An 18,883-nucleotide genomic window follows, 5' to 3' on the forward strand; every position below is an offset into this window, starting at 1 on the left:
ATCTGCCTCTTCACTCAACTACACACAGGCACACAAACACGCACGCACGCACACACACGCGCGCACACACACACACACACACACACACACACACTTTCCCTCCCTGGCTTTATGCCTCTTTCTATCAATCAATATTTCCTCTTTCTCTCTCTGCATCCATCAATATCCACTTTAGCCGGTGTGGGTGGAGTGGTGGTTTCCATTTTAGGTGTTTTTAGGCCTGTGTGCGCACACTTCCTGTTAAACACACACACACACACACACACACACACACACACACACACACACACACACACACACACACACACACACACACACACACACAGACAGACGGATGACCACAGATGCAACAAATAGCCGTTAAGTGCCGAACCCAAACACCAAAATAGCTCCTTTAACAAAAGAAGAGCCAACAAAGTGCCTCGATTAGACGACCACTCCTTTTGTTATTAAGCACTTTTCTGGACATTACACACACACACACACACACACACACACACACACACACACACACACACACACACACACACACACACACACACAGAGCATCCTGCTTTTTGCTCCAAGTTCAGAGGTCATGACACAAGTACTGTCTCGTCTGTCTGATCCCCGCTCATTCTTTCTCACACACACAGAAACACACACACACACACACACACACACACACACACACACACACACACACACACACACACACACACACACACACACACACCTGAGTGCTGAACAACAGAGTGCCCTGTGTGTGTGTGTGTGTGTGTGTGGGTGGGGGGTTTAAAAGACGCCAGAGAAAGTCAGTCCAGATGGCCGGAGAACATTAAACACCATCTGCCAGCAAGTGCAACGTACACAGCTAACACACACACACACACACACACACACACACACACACACACACACACACACACACACACACACACACACACACACACACACACAGGTTGATTTATGGAATCTGAAAGATGACTTCTCTAATAAGGAAATTCCTCACATCTTTATCATTTAGTGCTAAAGTCTTCGTTCTCGGGGGAATAAATGAATAATTTATTCGTCCTTTAATAATCTGTCGGGAACAAAACGGTCTGAAAAGAGGAAACGAGGTTCCACGTGTGTCCGACTTCGTCACCGTGTGTGTTTTACTCTGCATTCATACTCTGGTTCGGCCTTTTTCCCTCCCGACTACAAAGATGTCGTCTGACTCGCAAACAAAAATCATCACAAACAAAAACATCCACTTGAACAGCAAACAGTTTTACAATTAATGACATCAGTAATATTACTAATATTAGTACTATAAAGTGATGACTCGTGCTTTGATATTATCCTGGCTAGCCTACAGCGGTTCTCTCTGGACTCGTCTACCAATGATTGATTACGTGGTCGGACAAAAAAGATTAATTACATTTACATAAATAACAAAATAATCATTTTTGGGAGGCACCTGAAGGCATCTTCAGGTCATCTTGCATATTGAATATTGCTTCTTTTTTTATAATTTTAAGCATTTTGTCTGTTTCTTCTGCATTTCATTTCTTTTCTATATTTTGAAATGTTCCTTTATATGTTTTATAAATAAAGTTTATTGTTATAATTATTATTATCATCCCGTCTAATGCAGGATGTTTTATCTTTTTCTTTTTGAGGTCCTTGGGACGCCTCGGACCGACCAGAGAACTTCGTCCAGCGGTTGCTCCAGATGTTGGAGCCCGCTGAGCCGAAGTCAGAGAGACGACTCAGTCGGGCTCGAACACATTTCAGTGTTCAGCTCGACTCACGGAGCAGAAACGCTTCATCAGGACGTTTAAAACCAGACGAAAGAGGAACAAGGTGGTTCACCACAAACTGTCTGTTCCCTGAACGCCTCATAAACCTGAACTCAACACCGACCTGGAAAATCCAACAAACTAAGACTCAATCAATCAATCAATCACAGGATCAATCACCTCACTCGTTAAATGTCGCTGAATTAAGAGCCGCTGTTGGTTTTCTTTGCAGCCTAACAAGCATGTTATCATAAAAACGTTTAAAATCAAGTTATTATCTTAAAAATAAATGATAAATAAGTCATTTAAAAAGTAATAATATGGAAAAAGTTCTGGTTGCAGCAACTCAAAGGTCTTTTCTCTCGTTTTCAACTGAAAATCTGCAGATTCTGGACTGTGGATCGTAGAAAATAAACATTTTAAAACCTTTGTTTGGGATTTTTCTCACAAATATTCCACATATAATCATATAATGCAACTTTGAAGTTTCTAAATATCAGTTTCAGATTAAATCTGATGCCAAGAAGACACCAGCTTTATATTAGGCTTAATTTGCTGCTGCTGGGTATTCTCTACACAAGCCTATTACGATAAAAAAAAGTTATTATTTTTAAAATAACTACAATTAAGTCTTTATTGATGTAAAAATATATTTAAAAAAAAAACAACCTCTGGTTCTAGCCTGTAAAAAAGTCTGTTTTCTCAGAAAATCTGGACTGTGGTTTATTAAAAATAAGCAATTCCAAGACTTTCTCATAAATATTGAATAGATAATCACATCAAAGCAGTTCTGAAATCTCCAGAAATCAGTTTCAGATTAAATCTGATGCCAAGAACAGATCAAACATGGAAATGATGCTTTGTTTTCTATCTGAAACCAACATCCTTAAATTCAATGGAGATCATCATCAAAACGCTGCTTCTGCTGACGCATTCAGACTCTTCAGGTCTCAAATGTCACAGTAATGAAACTTAGGTCTTTATAAAACATTTTAAAAAAGCACATTAAATCATCTGAAGCTAAAATAACAACAACAATCAAAACCAGCAGAAGGATTACAGGAACTATAACGCTGGTGAACGTGCTGGTGCAAGACTCTGACACAGCGAATACGTGACCTCATCCTGATGAGACATGATACCGTGTCTACCCAACACACACACACACACACACACACACACACACACACACACACACACACACACACACACACACACACACACACACACACAGAGAGCTGAAAAGTAGCAGATGTTAGTTGGTCCCTCAGAGAGCAGAGATGTTCCTAACGCTGTTTGGAAAACATTTTTCTGCCTCGCTGGGGGCATCTGAGAGTGAGTGTGTGTGTGTGTGTGTGTGTGTGTGTGTGTGTGTGTGTGTGTGTGTGTGTGTGTGTGTGTGTGTGTGTGTGTGTGTGTGTGTGTGTGTGTGTTGTGTACTTCTATCCTTGTTAGGAAAGTGAGACTTGTTTTGTCACTTTCAGGGTGTGATGCATATATTTGATGTATTTTAAAGGCTGTTTATTCCCCTAAAAAGGTTTATTACCATAAAACCCACACAGAGTCTAAAAATAAAACCTGACGACAACGTTTCTGTAGAATCCATCAACAAACTGCTTTTTCCACAGCTTTCTGATCAATAACTGATTTGGTTAAAAAAAAAAAAAAATCCACTTTACTTTGTTGTTTCATGGGATTTAACAGCTGAGGTTCGCAACAAAAACAGGAGAAAATCCAGTGGAGTGAAAAAGCTGAGACATCAGAAAATTAACTGAACTGAACCTGAAGTTAAAATAAACCTCACTGGGAAAACACTGAACCAAGGATCTAACCATCGATAAGAGTCAGTCTGCAGGTTTCACACCTGATCGCTGCCGACCCAGTCCACACACACACACACTGAGCTGAGCCGGTGGAGAAGTCAAACTCACTCATTAACAGGCTTGTAACATATTCATCCTCACACACACTGGATGTGATGTACGTTTCCACATCTAGCTTCTTGACTCATAGCTTGTGTGTGCGTGTGCGTGTGTGCGTGTGTGTGGTGCAGACTCTGGAGAGTGAGGTAATGAGTGCTCAGCTCTTCTCAGACAGTCGATCCATAAGCCATCTCCTCTGCATTTAAAAATCAATGCATGCAGCTGCCCTGCCTGCTGCGGACACACACACACACACACACACACACACACACACACACACACACACACACACACACACACACACACACACACACACACATGCACACGCACACGCACACACGCACACAGTAGACACTCAGAGTAGGATCAGAGTGGGCTTGTGTTTTATTCAGGTGGAAACATCAGGCTGAGTCCTGCGTGCTTCCAGCTGTTACATGTGAGTTCTGCACCGGTCCACTCGGGTTCTAAGGAACCTGCGACGGACCCGGCAGCTGGATCAGATCCAAATTACATCCCGACTGGATCCACTCGAGTCCTGTTTTACTGACACAGGTGCCAATCATGTCAAATACCAGCAGTACATCAGGGACTGCATCCTGTCACGGAGAACCGACTCAAGCATATAAAATAAATCATTATTAATTAAATTAAATTAAACATCATGATTAAACGTGGCGAAGACATCCAACACAAACAGACTTCGAGATGTCCCCCGTTCACCGATCCATCCAGGACCCCCTCTAACGCTGAACATCAAAGGTGAGTTTGAAAACTGGGCCGCAGGAAACGAGGAGGAGGGCTCACCTGACGAGTAAACAACAACAACAACAACATCTGATCCCCCAGAATAACTCCTGCGACGTGACGAGCGTCGGCAATAAAAGACGACGTGAGGGAGGACGGCCGCGCTGAGATGACTCACGACTTTAATAGGACGCTTCATTGTGTTTCACTTTCATACCAGCAATTATCCTGCAGGAGCAGGCGGCAGATCTTCTCAACTAGCAGAGAGCAGAAACTCTTCGCTTTGTGGGAATGTAACTGAAACTCTCACACACACACACACACACACACACACACACACACACACACACACACACACACACACACACACTCGCTCAACGACTCCCGCCTGCATATCTGCAGCAGCTGCCGTCGGTGACTTCAGAGTTGTGGGTGCAGACAGAGAGCGAGCCGTGTTTACAACTGAAGCTGCTGGATGTCAGGAAGAACCAACACAAACCTCCAAACACAATCTGGGAAAGAGGGAGAGACGGGGGAGGAGGGTGGGTGGGGTGGGGGAGGGGTAGTGGAGGGGGGTGGGTGGGTGTGGTGGGGGAGGGGTGGTGGACTTACGGTGCAGCCCGGCATCGAGTCGTCGTCGCCCACCGAGTCCTCCAGGTCGTGATGCGTGTCCTGTAATCACACAAAGAGTCACTCAGTGTCCTTTTTATTTTGATCTTCTTCCAGTTTTGGATCTTTATCTGCCAGAGTTCAGGCAGTCAACAGGAATTTTTTTTTTTTTTAAATGGTATTTTTTATTTTCATTCATTTTTATTTATTTTATTCTTTTCACTTTTTCATTAAAAAAAAAAACATTTTTAAAAATTAAACATCTTTTTTTAGTTGTTTTTTTTCAATTAGTAATTTTACATTTTATTTAATTTTTTTATCTTCACGTCTTTGTTAGTTTGTCATTTTTATTATTATTTAAGTATTTTGTTCACTTTTTTTCTTTTTTTACTATGTATTTCTTTTTTGATTTATTATTTGTGTTTATTTTTTATACAATTTTATTATTTTAACGTTTTGTATAATTTTTCACCAATACTTTAGATTTTTTTTAAATTGTATTCATTTATTTTTCTCTCTAGTAGAAATGCTGCATGGCAATTAAGTTGTTTTTTTTGTTTTTGTTTTATTAATAAAATAATCGTATAATTTCAGCTTCCTATAAATGACTTTTGAAACACGGCGTGAACAGTTTAATTAAAAACAACAGGTTCATTGTTCTGTCACAACAAGGCCCTCCGACATTGTTGGTTTTCATTTCGTCCCAACAAGCATTCAGAGGTGAAGCAAGCCGCTCGTAGGCGTCTTTTATTGTGAAACAACTCTCATCATCATCCTCATCATCCTCATCATCCTCTCCCTCCTGTGATGAAGGAATCAAACCGGAGTTCAAATGAAAACAGGACAGACGCTGTCTGTCAGCGTGAGCTCGGTCGGCACGGCGACCGTCCTCAGGTCGCCTTCTACCTCGTCCGCTCGGCCGAAAGGGGGAAACAAAAACAACAGATATGAATTAGCATTACGTAAAGCAGATTAGTCGCCTGTCTGTCAGAACACCAGCTGGGAGTCAGACACCGTTACCACGGACACCACCGACACAATCATGACAATAAGAGCGATTATGGTGATTATTTACTTTGCCGGTAACGTCAGGAGAGTAATCCTGTAATCTGACCGGAGGCTGCAGAGACGGAGGGACAGAGGACGGGAATGAAGAGGGACAGAGATCAGGGAGGAGGTGGTGAAGGACAGCAGACAGACACGCTGATGGATTATGATGAACCAAGAAACAACGTGATGGAGAGGACAGGACAGCAGAGAGGACACACAGGACAGCAGAGAGTACAGACAGGACTGTAGAGAGGACAGACAGAACAGCAGAGAGGACACATAGGACAGCAGAGAGGACACACAGGACAGCAGAGAGTACAGACAGGACTGTAGAGAGGACAGACAGAACAGCAGAGAGGACACACAGGACAGCAGAGAGGACACACAGGATTGTAGAGAGGACAGACAAGACAGCAGAGAGGACATACAGGACAATAATTATGCTAATTATATCCTGGTTGTTTCTCCGGCGCCCTCTAGTGCAGACCTCCGGTAACACGCGGAGCAATTACGAACGGTTGTCAAGGCAACTACGTGGTTAAAAAAAAAAAAAAAAAAAAGGAAATCGATCTTCGACAGACAGAATGTGCAGCTCTTTATCTCGCCGGCTATCGGCTCATCTGTGGCTTCTTTTCAGACTCTAAATTAAAATGTACGCCACCAACTTCCTCCTCGTAAAACCTCGGCGGGAGAATCTACGATCCGCTTTTAAAAGAGACGCGTCGCTGTGAGTTTCTGTCTCGGAGTGAATTTAGCACCAGAAAAACAAAACACTTCTCCTTAAACGTCAGAAGCTGAACTCGTGACGGGATGAAGAAAGACGTGTCGACACGCCGAGACGTCCGATGTCTCGTCAGTGTCGAAACGTTTCTCAACTCCACGTCGTGTTTTTCATGTAAAAGCTGGAAGTCGTCAAACAGAAGTTCTTATATTAGATATTAAAATATCTCAGATTCTGGGTCTGAATGAAATCAGACTGAATCCGTTAAAAAAAAAAAAGGATTATTAAAGTTCAAATCTGTGATGATTTGATGATTTCTGCCTTCAACTGAACATCTTCTGGTTTTCGACTGCTGATGAGATAAAGAAACACTTCGGGCTCTCAGGGAAGTTTAATGGGAACTTTTTTTAACAATTTACACACAAAATAATGAATTTAATAATAATGAATCAGCTGAGGGATGTTGAAAATATTACTCTTATATTTCAAACAGAAATTTAACAGTTTTAACTTCTTAAAAGTGAAAATTTCATACTTTTTTGTAATAAATGATATCAAACTGAACATATTTTGGTTTTCAACCGCTGATGGGATAAAATGTCACTTTGGGCTTTAAGGAAAGTATAATGTCATTTTGAAATTAAGTTCTCTACAATTTATACACAAAACTATTAATTAATAATGAAAATTATTATTAGTTCCTTTTTTTTTTTTTTTTTTTTTTTCATTTTTCCAGCAGAAATCTGCAACTTTTAGTTTCTCAAATGTGAAAAGTTGATGATTTTCTTCGTTGTAAATTATATTAAACAGAATATATTTAGGTTTTTGCTCGCTGAGTGGATAAATCCAGCGTCACCTCGGGCTCTAAGGAAAGTATAACGGGAATTTATTATTATTTTTGGACAATTTATACACAAAATAATGAATTGATTATGAAAATAATGTTTAGCTGCAGTTATGAGGGATGAAAATGATATATTTTTTCTTTATTTCAAGCAGAAATTTGCCAGTTTTAACTTCGCAAAAGTGACAATTTGATATTTCCTTCATAATAAATGATATTAAACCGAATATAAGCGGTTATTTAACTGCTAATTGGGCAAAAACAGCATCACACTGCACTTTGGGAATCCTCATTTTTCATTACTTTTATATATATTATATCTTTTGTCATGCTTCTCTCAGAGCTGCAGCTGATCTTCATCTACAAACATCTCGGTTCGTCTTCATCAGACAAACGCAGCGCCGAGCAAAAAAATAAATAATCACTCGGAAGCATCTCTTCAACTTCACCTCTCACTCCTTTGTGTGTGTGTGTGTGTGTGTGTGTGTGTGTGTGTGTGTGTGTGTGTGTGTGTGTGTGTGTGTGTGTGTGTGTGTGTGTGTGTGTGTGTGTGTGTGTGTGTGTGTTTTCTTCCTCCTGCGGTGGCCTACAAAAAGCGGGTACAACAGTTATTAGGACACATCGCTGCATGCCAAAAGGCTCAGAGGTGTGACAATGTGTGTGTGTGTGGGGGGGAGGGGTGTGAGTGAGGGGAGGGGAGGGTCAAAGGTCAGAGCGTCAGCACCACGTTCCTGCCAGGTTGACAGCACGGTGGAAAAAAAAAATAGAAAAAGAAAAAGGCCGGCAGGTTTGAGCTTGTTAGGAGCCAGAAAAACGAGAAGTGACTCAGTCAGTGGTGTGTTTGAGACGACCGTGAATCAGGTTTTATTATTCACTATGAGCCTTACACACACACACACACACACACACACACACACACACACACACACACACACACACACACACACACACACACACACACACACACACACACACACACATTGCTCCATGGAGCCCTTGTGACACCTCACACAGGAAGTGGCCACACACACACACACACATGCAGATGTAAGCTCTTCCTGAATAATGCGGTGGGTGGTGGTGGCTCCGCCCCCTCTGCTCTTTATCAAGATTCACAAACTTGTAGGAAGGAAGACGTAGAAGAAAAAACACACACACAGACACACACAGAGAAGCTGGTTTTGTCCCGTAGAGATCAGATCTGGAGACTGAAGGCCTCTTCAGGACTAAACGTTCAGAATCAATCCTAATCCAGCTCTCTCCTGCGGTTCTGCTTCATCGTGTGATTGACTAGAAAAATACCTCTCCGACACCATAACACCGCTTCAACACTCCTCCAGAAGTCTTGTCTAGTTAATGATTGATCCTGAAACCCGCCGTCAGTCGTAACCACGGTGACACGACCACACCGATTTTATCGTCACCTTTTTTTGTTTTTGTACTGTCTGAGCTCAGGTTGGCTGTGATTGACAGGAGGTCCGTTGCAGCTCCGTGTGATTGTTCTCCTGCACGACTGCTCACAGACTTTATTAAAGGCTCCTAATGGAGATCCTTTATTAAATTTGTGCTGCTGCTGCTGACACTCAGCAGTCCGTTGATTTAATCACATATTCCATTTGCTGCATCCAATAATGACCCTTTTTTTTATATCATATCACTGCAGTGCAGTGCGTTTTAAACCTCTCTATTTTCTCCTTTTGTACTTGTAGTACTAATTTAACTCTTCTAACTGGATGTTTGTGTCTTCAGTGATCTCGAGACATTTATTGTGTATTTTAGTTTTAAGCTTTATGGCGTTTTTTTTGTTTTTTTTTATCTGATAAAAGGAGATCTGCAGCCATCATTAAAAAATGTAATCTAATTCTCATGAACTGTATCGTCATGTTTTTATACTTTATTACATTTTCCACCTCTTGTTTCAGGCCTGAAACGTGGCCGTGTCATTCCTAGAGATTTTAGCACCTTGTTTTCTTTGTCGAGTCTTGTGCCACTCATTTATTATTCATGTCGGTTACGGAGAAGGTTTTGTGCCTCCGAGGTGATTTCGTGATATATTCTGTCGTGTATTTTAGATTAACTTCTCTTGGAGAGGTTTTATGGAGTTTTTCCTCAATCATATCGTTAAATTTTTTAACTTTATCCATCTTTTGTACATTTCCCACCTCCTGTTTTAACCCCTGAAAAGAGATTTTTAATGATTTATGTGGGTTTTGTGTTTCCAGAGCGACTTCATGTTGTTCTTTGGTGTGTTTTAGTCACATTTACTGCTCTTACATGGTGTTTTCTAACCTTATCTGGAGGTCACCATAAATACTTTTAAAGTAAAGCTGTTGTCAATAAATGAACCGTATTTTCATGAACTGTCATTGTTTTTAACATTTTCAACCTCTAGTTTTACCACTGAAACTTGAGATACTGAAGAGATTATTATTGTTTAAATGAACTCGTGGGTTATGGAGCATGTGTGAGTCTCCAGGTTGCTCTTACGGCACTTTAAGCAGTATTTTAATCCAACGTGGTGACTCTCCGGGAGCTTTTAAACGCGGTGTGGAGGTATGTGGTGGAGGTATATCGTGGAGGTATGTGGTGGAGGTATATCATGGAGGTATATCATGGAGGTATATCGTGGAGGTATGTGGTGGAGGTATATCATGGAGGTATATCGTGGAGGTATGTGGTGGAGGTATATCGTGATGGAGGTATGTGGTGGAGGTATATCGTGGAGGTATGTGGTGGAGGTATATCGTGATGGAGGTATGTGATGGAGGTATATCGTGGAGGTATGTGATGGAGCTATGTGGTGGAGGTATGTGATGGAGGTATGTAATGGAGGTATGTGATGGAGGTATGTGGTGGAGGTATGTGATGGAGGTATGTGGTGGACCCGGGAGCCTCAGACCTCCACCCGGGAGCCTCAGACCTCCACCCGGGTGGAGGTCTTCCTGACCGACCGAACCACCTGAGAGCTGCTGCAGCCGGAGAGCTCGGAGCTGTCAGTCAAACCGGAGTGTGCCTCACCTCTCCAGCCGTCCCTCCCAGCGGCATCTTCTGCCAGGGATCCGCCAGCTGAGCCAGAGGCATCTTCTTCTTCTTCTTCCTCTACTTTTATTCTTCCTCTTCTTCCTCTTCTTCCTCTTTTATTCCTCTTTCTGCTCGCTGTGATCGTCCCTCCCTCGGTCGACACTTCCAGTCCAGCCGGCTTCTCCCCTTTTTCTTTTCTTTTCTTTTCCCGCCCACCTTCCTCCTCTTTCTTTTCTTCTCCGTGAGTCTTTGGAGATGTTTTAAAAGCCGGTCGTCCCGTTTTTCTGTGTCGGCTGCTGGAACCGAACCGACCCACCGACCGAAGCGCAGCCGAGCGAACACGGGCTAATTCCGGATCTGCTGCGGCGCTGAGACCGCCCCTTCCTCCGGGGAGACAAACATGAGGAGGAGGAGGAGGCCGAGGAGGAGGAGGAGGAGGAGGAGGACGCCCTTTTTCGTAAACTGACTTGACTTATCTCTCCGACTGTTTCTCCCTCTCTCTCTCTCCCCCCTCTCTCTCTCTCTCTCACTTCCGTTGTTTCCCAATATGGCGGCCGGTGTCGCCTTACCTGTCTGCCAGACTGCTGCGTCACGGCTGCGTCACGACGCGTCACGCCAGAAGGCGCCAATCCTGAGGTCATCAGAAAAGTAAGTTCAGCGCTGAATTTATTCTGAAGAAAAGATGAGTGATTCATTCATTTTAATGTTTATGATTATTTTGATTTTATGATCATAAGAGACTAAAAATAACCACAGAGACGACAAATTTGAAGAAATTCCCTGAAGCTACTCTGGAGATATTGTGAAGAAGAGTGGGAGGACGTGACGTCACGGTGACGTCTACGTTCCGTTTTTGGCCACCAAAGTCGTCTCAGTTCATCTTTAAGTCCAAGTGAACATTTGTGCCAAATTTGAAGAAACTCCCGCGAGACATTCCTGAGATCACGTGTGACAGGTGGATTGGATGGCTTGAGGTCACTGTGACCTTGACCTTTAACCCTCCACCCCAAAACCTTACAGATTTATCATGGGGAGTTGTGTTTTTCTTCTTTAATTGAGTCAGTTATTTTTTCCATATTTGTATATTAAATATAAATATAATTTAAAACAGGCAAAAAAATGCCCCCAAAAAACTTTTCTGACGTGATCATACTTTAGTGTAAATATTTGATTTATTCCTGTTTTGATGTTTCTTGAGTCAAACACGAGTCGATGTTGTGAAAACTTAATGGACTTAAGGCACAAAATTTAAAATAAATAAATAAATAAATCCATTCTTTTTCTGTCTCAGTCTTTGACGTATTATTTTATAAACCAGAACAATACTGAGTGAGAAACTAAGATTACTTCCTATCAGATAAACACACGTGGATGTTTGGTTGCCATGACATAAATAAAAACAAATTCGCAGCCTCAGGGCGACACCTAGTGGTAGAAGACTGAACTACTGATCACAGTTTTTAACACCTGTTTTTCAGTCATTTTATTATTTTTGATTTATTGCTTCACAGCCACATAGCAGTTTTATTTTTTAAGACATCAGCTGTTAGTGGATCTTTTCTGCAGTTGGAAAATGAAACCATGAATCTCTGCACTTTCTTGAAGCGTTTATTTTACAGGCAGTTTAGTCAACTCAAAACAGTAAAGCTTCATTTCTGGAGGTTCTGTGACTGTCGACAACACAGAGGTGCATGAATCCTTTTTAGACACGACTTCTTTGTAACAGACTCAATATTTTCCACATTGTGTGCAGGAAAACTGTAAAATACTAAAATAATACATTTGTTCGGCAGCACACAGAAGATTTCTAGATTTTTTTACCCACAAACTTAAAACTTCTGCCTCGTCTGAGTCAAGCAGGTAGATTTGGTTTTTGGGATGTTCACTGGAGCTGGTGAGTGTCGGGAGGTTCAGCAGTTAGTCTGCATTTCATTTTTTAAATTATGAATTACTCATTTCATTCAAAAGGTTTTTTCCATAGTTTCCTACGTTATAAAACTCTGCTGACGCCGTTCAAACCTGTAAACTCACTTCGTGATGACCCGAAGCGCCTCGACCTGCTGATTCCTTCCCTTCCTCCTCTAAAACACGCTGCAGTGAAATCTGGAGAAACACCGACGTTAATATTCACGATTGCATTTTTCCAGGAGGGTTTTGAAGGGAAGGACGGTCTCAGACGGCTGCTACATGTTTCAGGACATTTAGAAAGCAAAAAAAAAAACACTGGATAAACATGGAGGACAGTTTCTAACGGAGCTAATACTTTTGTGCGTTTATATATCGTGCAGCCCTGCAGCACTCAGACATACAGAATAATAATTACTCTTATTTCTCTATAAAACTGTATAAATAAATATTACTGGTCATTTTCGGGTAAAAGTCCCGTTAAGGTGCACGATCTAAAGTGGAGGAACGGTGAAGGGGCTTGTTTCTACACCGGTAAGTCGGAGTGTGTGCGAGTATTCGTGAGGTCGAGTCTAGCTGACGGACTTGAGCTTGGACCAGGGGTTCGTCCCACGGACCTCCAGCGGAGGGTTGTTGAAGAAGATGTGGTTGCAGAGCTCCTCCAGCGGCGGCTCCGGGTCCGAGGTCGCAAACTGAGCGGCGTCCTCCACCTCCTTCCGGATCGCCACGTCGATTTCCTGACGGGAAGGAAACGGGTGTAACTTTAACTTTTATTATATATATATATATATATACGGAGGGGCCACACCGGTGACTGATGCTGTACGACGCGTCTTTTAAAACGCCACAAACTGTTTTTAAGTGACATTTATCAGCCTCCAGAGTTCACTCAGGTTGAAGCGGCGCATTAGTATCACAGGATGTGCTTATTTTCTGTATTAAGACTTTCCTTCTGATCTGCGCTGCCTGTCAGACTCAGCGTAGGGCGCCACGAACACACACCGGTGCAGCGGAGCAACGAAACTGATCACAATAAAATTAAAAAATCAACGCGGGATCATTTTGAATATCTTACAAATCAACGTGGGGTTTTCCTCGAGGACGGATGTTCAGTTTGCCAAAAAAAAAAAAAACATGCAGCGTCTGCAGAAACACTGCGATACTTTCCAAGAAGGTTTTCATACCAAGAAAAACACTAAACTCACCTTGAACTCCACCACAGACGCCATGTTGTTGCTGAGCATGCGATCCTTCAGCAGGGAGATGGGGTCGCTCTTGCTGCGGACCTCCTGGATCTCCTCTCGAGTGCGGTAGCTGCATGAGGACACAAGAAAAGAGATATTTGCTGTGGACGAAAGAATTTTCTCCCCAAAGATTAAAAATAAAACTGAAAAAAAGACCCTCGAGGTTAAAGATGACTCACCTGACGCCGGGGTCACTCATGCTGTGTCCATGGTAACGGTATGTCTGCAGCTCCATTATAATGGGACCCTGAAACACACAACAGGTAAAGTCATCCACTCGGTCCAAGTGAACTAACAAACTCCCTCCACAGGTTCCCCTGATATCTGGGACTGTGTGAGGTAACGGTGACCTTTGACCACCAAACTCTGATCAGTTCGTCGTTGGTACCAACAGTTCTTTTTTGCCGACTTTGAAGAAATTCAATCAAAGCAATTTTAAGTGTCTTAGCTGCAATACCACCGATGGCCACTAGAGGTCGGCTCCATCGAGTTCAGCTCACCTTTCCAGCTCTGCAGTGATCGGCAGCAAACTTGGTGGCCTCTCGGACGCACAGGACGTCCATCCCATCGACCTGCGAGAGCACGAGGAGACGTCACGACACAAAAAACGAGAATAAACTTTTTTCTTTTTTACACAACGGAGAATTTAAATCATATCGAGCAACAATAATACTTTTTCCCTGTTCGGGTGTTTTTGTGTGCAGTATCATACATGAGCAGCAAAAACCTGCATGCATGCTCACACCTGCAACTGCCAGGACGGGCCGGTGGCCGCCTCCTGTTGTAGTCTGGGTCCAAACGGGCCAGAAGCTGCAACGTATGGCCGACAGACACACTGCAGCTGCTGTCCAAGACCCCCCCCCTCCCCTCCACCCCCACCTATCAACGTCTGTGTCTCACTCTGATTCCTGGGATGAAGTCTCCTCTCTTGTAGTAGTCGGTGCTGGCCGACGCCCTCTCCATCGACGTCCCCATGCCGTACTGGTTGTTCTCGCAGATGAAGATGCACGGCAGCTTCCACAGGGCGGCCATGTTGAACGCCTCAAACAGCTGACCCTGATCGGAGGGGACAGAGATGAGCGGCGGACGATCGACCAATCCGACGTCTAGTTTGGATCTTTTCAACCCTTTAACATTCAGGGTTTTTTTTTTACATTTTGCTTCCACTTACAAAAAAGGTGGATGAGACAGTTCAGAGACAGTTCAGAGACCGTTCAGAGACAGTTCAGCGGGTCGATGTCTCACCTGATTGGCTGCTCCGTCTCCGTAGAGCGTGACGCACACCTCGTTGTTGCCTTGGTACTGGCAGGCCAGTGCGATGCCGGCGCCCAACGGCACCTGGACACATTTAAAACACGCAAATTCACATTTTCCAACGTGATGAAACATTTAAAAAGAATCTCACCACAACTTTCCGCTGGTCTGTTTGTTTGTTGCGGCGTGTTTACCTGCGCGCCCACGATGCCGTTGCCTCCGTAGAAATGTGGCGCGTACATGTGCATCGAGCCTCCCTTCCCTTTGGCCACGCCCCCTTTACGACCTGAGGAGGAAGCCGTGGTCGTTAATATCCGACGATCGACCGACACAAACCTTCCTGACGCGCCTCTCACCGGTGAGCTCGGCCAGGATCTCCCTGATGGACACGCCGCGGGTGAAGGTGTAGCCGTGGGCGCGGTAGGCCGTGATCAGGTGATCCGAGGAGTTGATGGACGCCTCGATGCCGGCGGCGCACGCTTCCTGGAGGAGAAACCAAAACGCTCAGCGACAGAGCCATTTATTTTACTTCCTGTTTCCTGCTGCAGAATGAGATGCAAGAGGACGTCTCGGGTGCGTCTACCTGTCCGTCATACAGGTGACAGAAGCCGCGGATGATCTTCTGCTTGTACAGCTGATCTGCTTTCAGCTCCATGCGCCTCACAGTCTGCATGGTGCGGTAGTACTGAAGGCCCTGCTCCCGCGTTAGCTCCGCCTTCAGGGGAGGAGCCTCCTCCAGGCGGTGCACGTCGCATTTCTACTGGAGGAAAAAAAAAAAAACATTCAGACTGAATTTAAATGAGAAATTAAACAAATTAAAATCATCCACTGCCAGCTGGTTCCAGACAGATTTTACGATCTGGATTTTTTTTTTAAAGTAAGAGTCTTCGCACAATCACTTCATTTGCAGTTCAGTCACGAGCTCCAGGAGCAGCGGCGGTGCAGCGCTGCGCTTTCAGTTCGAACCCACCTTGATGTCAAAGGTCGCCTGCGGGGTGAAGTCGGCGAAGGAGCGGGAGACGACGACTCTGCCGCCCTGAAGACGACGAAAACACACGAAGTTAGAGGATGTTTACGTTCTCTGCAGCATCACAACGTGAAGCAGCGCGACGGCCGCCCTCCTCTTCACAGCGGGGGAGGGGGAAGGAGGGGGGGGGGGGAGGGTCAGGTGGGACCAGGTAGAAAGTCTGATGGGTTCATATCTGACTAAACTGCAGCTACACCAGTGAGAGATCAGGAGGTCAGAAACAGGGAGGAGATTAAAACCTTCAGGCGTCATTAAGAGCAGAAAACAGAAACAACAGGTTCGAGACAGATTTATCAATTTAAGTCATTTTTTAAAACAAAACAAATCATGAATTCACTCATTCCAGCTTCCCAAATGAAAATATATATTTTATATATACTTCTGTCTGGGTAATGACTTTCATGGGCTGGTAAATAAGTGGAAAAATAACTAGGAAAAAGGCAAATAAAAACAAGCAGGTAATTCAATAAGTAGGTAAATAATTAGGTGAATAAGTATTTATCAACTCAGTTCTGTTTAAAGTTCCTTCTCCTTCATACATTTAATTTCTTTTGGTTTGAAGTTACATTTTAAAATGCTCTTTTCCAAGTTAAAACCATTTACAGACTAAACAATGAATCAGAAATATACAACAGATCGATAGCAGAGGAGCGTGATTGTTCGTCACAGCTGGTTTTTCAGGTGGTTGGTTTTTTTGGGTTTTTTTTTACCCTAAACTTCCATTAATGATGTTTAATCATTTCCCTGACAAATGAAATAAAGTAAGGATGGAGGAGAGCTAAAAAGAAGCCACTTCTCTTAACTGCACCCTCCCTGAGACGTGTCCCGTTAGTGAGCAGACAGACGTGCAGGAAGCCACCGAGTCCTTACTGGTCTGCGTGGCAGGTCGCTAACTAACGGCTCGGCGGCGCCAGCACTGACTGGCGGTGGTTTGGGTGGTTGCCGTGGCGTCCGTGTTGAGGCGGGCGATGCCGGTGACGTTAGATTGACGTACTCTGACAGGTCAATCAGCAGCTGGGGGAGGGGAGCGAAGGAGGGACGACACAGGAGCCAACCAATCAGAGCAGAGCACAGCTGGAGGAGCGCTACAGGTGAGCAGAGGGGGGAGGAGCCTAAAACCATGAAACACACTGGAGGACAGGAAAGTTCACACCAGCACAACATTTAGTGGCGATGATACGATCGATCGATCGATCAGTTATCGGTCAGTAAATGTTGTGCTGGTGTGAAACATCTCTGATAGAGAGGATGAATCGACTGACGTAAAACTACTGATGTAAAATAAGTAAAATAAAAAACAAACAATATTCATGTATGAAATGAACATTTTTAAACGAAGATTAAAAGTTGAACTGAGGACCTTTGAGCTGATGTTCCTACTTGACTGCACTGCAGGTCTGATCTGTGGTTATTAATGTTGGTCTTCATCACTGCAGGAGGGGGAGGGGGGAGGGGGGAGGAGGAGGAGCAGGACCAGGCCTGCACACAGACATCAGCAGCTGCTTACCTCTGACACGGTTTGGGCTCCCTGGGGTTCAGGAGGGGGGAGGGGGGGAGGGGGGAGAGAAGCAGTAGAAATAAATAGGGATAGTTGTGTTTGTGTGAGTGAGTGCAGATGGGGGAGGGGGTGATGCGGAGGAGGAGGAGGAGGAGGAGGAGGAAGAGGAGGAGAGTGACAGTAGGGTTCATGCTGCTGAGATGCACCGATATAATCTACGATGGCGGATCAATAAATTCAGAGAACAATAACTCAATTTTCTGATTCCCACTTCAAACTAAAATCCAGTTTACTGAAGCTCATTTCACAAAGAACTTAAAGCAGCTGAAGGAGGCTTGTTTCACCGTCTTCTCTCCTTTTAAAGGGATAAAAACAGGTTCTGCTCTTTTTTTTTTCCAATTTGTTCTTGTGAAAATATTAAAGTTGTTTTTTTAATGACCAGTTTCTTTGTAAACTTCACTTTGTTGGAATAAATCGGTCCTAATTGATGTAAATGTACTTATTTAATCATGTATATGTAACAGGAAGCCAACTTTAACCTTATTAATGGAATTGAAGACGTGTTTATATTATTATTATTATTATTATTGATCATATCAGCGCATCTGTGCTGTTGGAGGAAGACAAAACCAGCACACTTAAAAACACAAGCAGACGGACGAATTAAACACGAGAAATGTACAAATAAATAAATAAAAATAAATAAAAATAAAATAAATAAAAATAAAATAAATAAAAATAAATAAATTTTAAAAAAATATAATAAATAAATAAAAATAAAAAGCCCGTGACACCACCGAGGAGTTAGAACCCGGATGTCCGTGCAACAAAATGCTTTTTATTATTTGTATTTCATTCACTCGATCCACAGTATGACGTCATCGCTCACCACGAGCACGCGCACTGCAGAGCGACAGCCGAGCTAGCCCGCTGTGCTAATGTTAGCCAAGGTCAGCCGAACAATGCGAGGCGAGCTAACGGCTAGCACGGACCGGCTCGGCTCGGGGAACCGGGCCGCCGAGCAGCGACATCAACCCGCCGAGCACTCACCACATTCCGGCCGGTCATCCTACAGAGCGCGTTGGAGATGATGGTCAACATGTTTTTCATGCTACAGCGCGACCTGACTCCGGAGGTGAGGAGACGCGCGTCGTCGGTAAACCGCTGCCGGTCGCTTAAAATTCCGGGTTTAGTGTCCGTCCGGGAAATGGCGCCGGCGAAAAAGTGACACCAGCTAAACATTGGTTCCGCACCGTAATTATAGCTTCCCAGAAAACACGC

At 43.7% G+C, this 18,883-nt stretch overlaps 2 protein-coding genes and 1 long non-coding RNA gene across 5 annotated transcripts in view; 1 reads left to right on the top strand and 2 right to left on the bottom strand.

Annotated features, from left to right (window-relative positions):
- rps6ka3b (ribosomal protein S6 kinase, polypeptide 3b) overlaps positions 1-11,197 on the bottom strand; it is a 36,948-nt gene extending 25,751 nt beyond the window's left edge. The window contains exons 1-2 of the mRNA XM_069706845.1: positions 10,672-11,197; positions 5,042-5,101 (exon numbers count right to left, since the gene is read on the bottom strand). Of these exons, the coding sequence (XP_069562946.1) occupies positions 5,042-5,101; positions 10,672-10,734 (123 nt within the window). The 5' untranslated portion in view covers positions 10,735-11,197. The remainder of the gene's footprint in view (positions 1-5,041; positions 5,102-10,671) is intronic.
- On the top strand, positions 10,201-10,536 carry LOC138625738 (uncharacterized). Its single transcript, XR_011311248.1, has 3 exons — positions 10,201-10,245; positions 10,285-10,336; positions 10,408-10,536. It is a non-coding gene; the product is annotated as an uncharacterized lncRNA (long non-coding RNA).
- A 1,069-nt stretch (positions 11,198-12,266) lies between the features above and the next one.
- On the bottom strand, positions 12,267-18,871 carry pdha1b (pyruvate dehydrogenase E1 subunit alpha 1b). 3 transcript variants are annotated; one of them, XM_069706839.1, is made up of 13 exons: positions 18,653-18,871; positions 17,612-17,632; positions 16,975-17,118; positions 16,048-16,113; positions 15,661-15,834; positions 15,434-15,560; positions 15,272-15,363; positions 15,069-15,161; positions 14,724-14,879; positions 14,324-14,395; positions 14,003-14,070; positions 13,785-13,893; positions 12,267-13,316 (listed from the first exon to the last, which is right to left on the bottom strand). In XM_069706839.1, exons 1-13 carry the CDS (start codon positions 18,842-18,844, stop codon positions 13,152-13,154), a joined length of 1,479 nt encoding a protein of 492 aa, XP_069562940.1. In that variant the 5' UTR covers positions 18,845-18,871; the 3' UTR covers positions 12,267-13,151. The 3 variants fall into 3 exon arrangements, with proteins under 3 accessions (XP_069562940.1, XP_069562941.1, XP_069562942.1); XM_069706840.1 differs by lacking the exon at positions 16,975-17,118 and having other exon boundaries at positions 18,653-18,805; XM_069706841.1 differs by lacking the exons at positions 16,975-17,118; positions 17,612-17,632 and having other exon boundaries at positions 18,653-18,805.
- Between the last annotated feature and the right edge of the window lie 12 nt (positions 18,872-18,883).

This window comes from Brachyistius frenatus, unplaced genomic scaffold, assembly GCF_029030835.1.
Source record: "Brachyistius frenatus isolate BFR_SWC_R1_liver_20210118 unplaced genomic scaffold, ASM2903083v1 Contig_65, whole genome shotgun sequence".
NCBI classification, from domain to species: Eukaryota; Metazoa; Chordata; class Actinopteri; family Embiotocidae; genus Brachyistius; species Brachyistius frenatus.

What these genes read in the sequence shown, in the direction of transcription:
- pdha1b (XM_069706839.1), bottom strand. Translation starts at nt 18,844, where the DNA reads ATGTTTAGCTGGTGTCACTTTTTCGCCGGCGCCATTTCCCGGACGGAC. An exon ending in GATCCTGGCCGAGCTCACCG is followed by an intron (nt 15,364 to 15,433) that starts GTGAGAGGCGCG and finishes CTTCCTCCTCAG; the next exon opens with GTCGTAAAGGGGGCGTGGCC. An exon ending in GAGACGGAGCAGCCAATCAG is followed by an intron (nt 14,880 to 15,068) that starts GTGAGACATCGA and finishes CCCTCCGATCAG; the next exon opens with GGTCAGCTGTTTGAGGCGTT.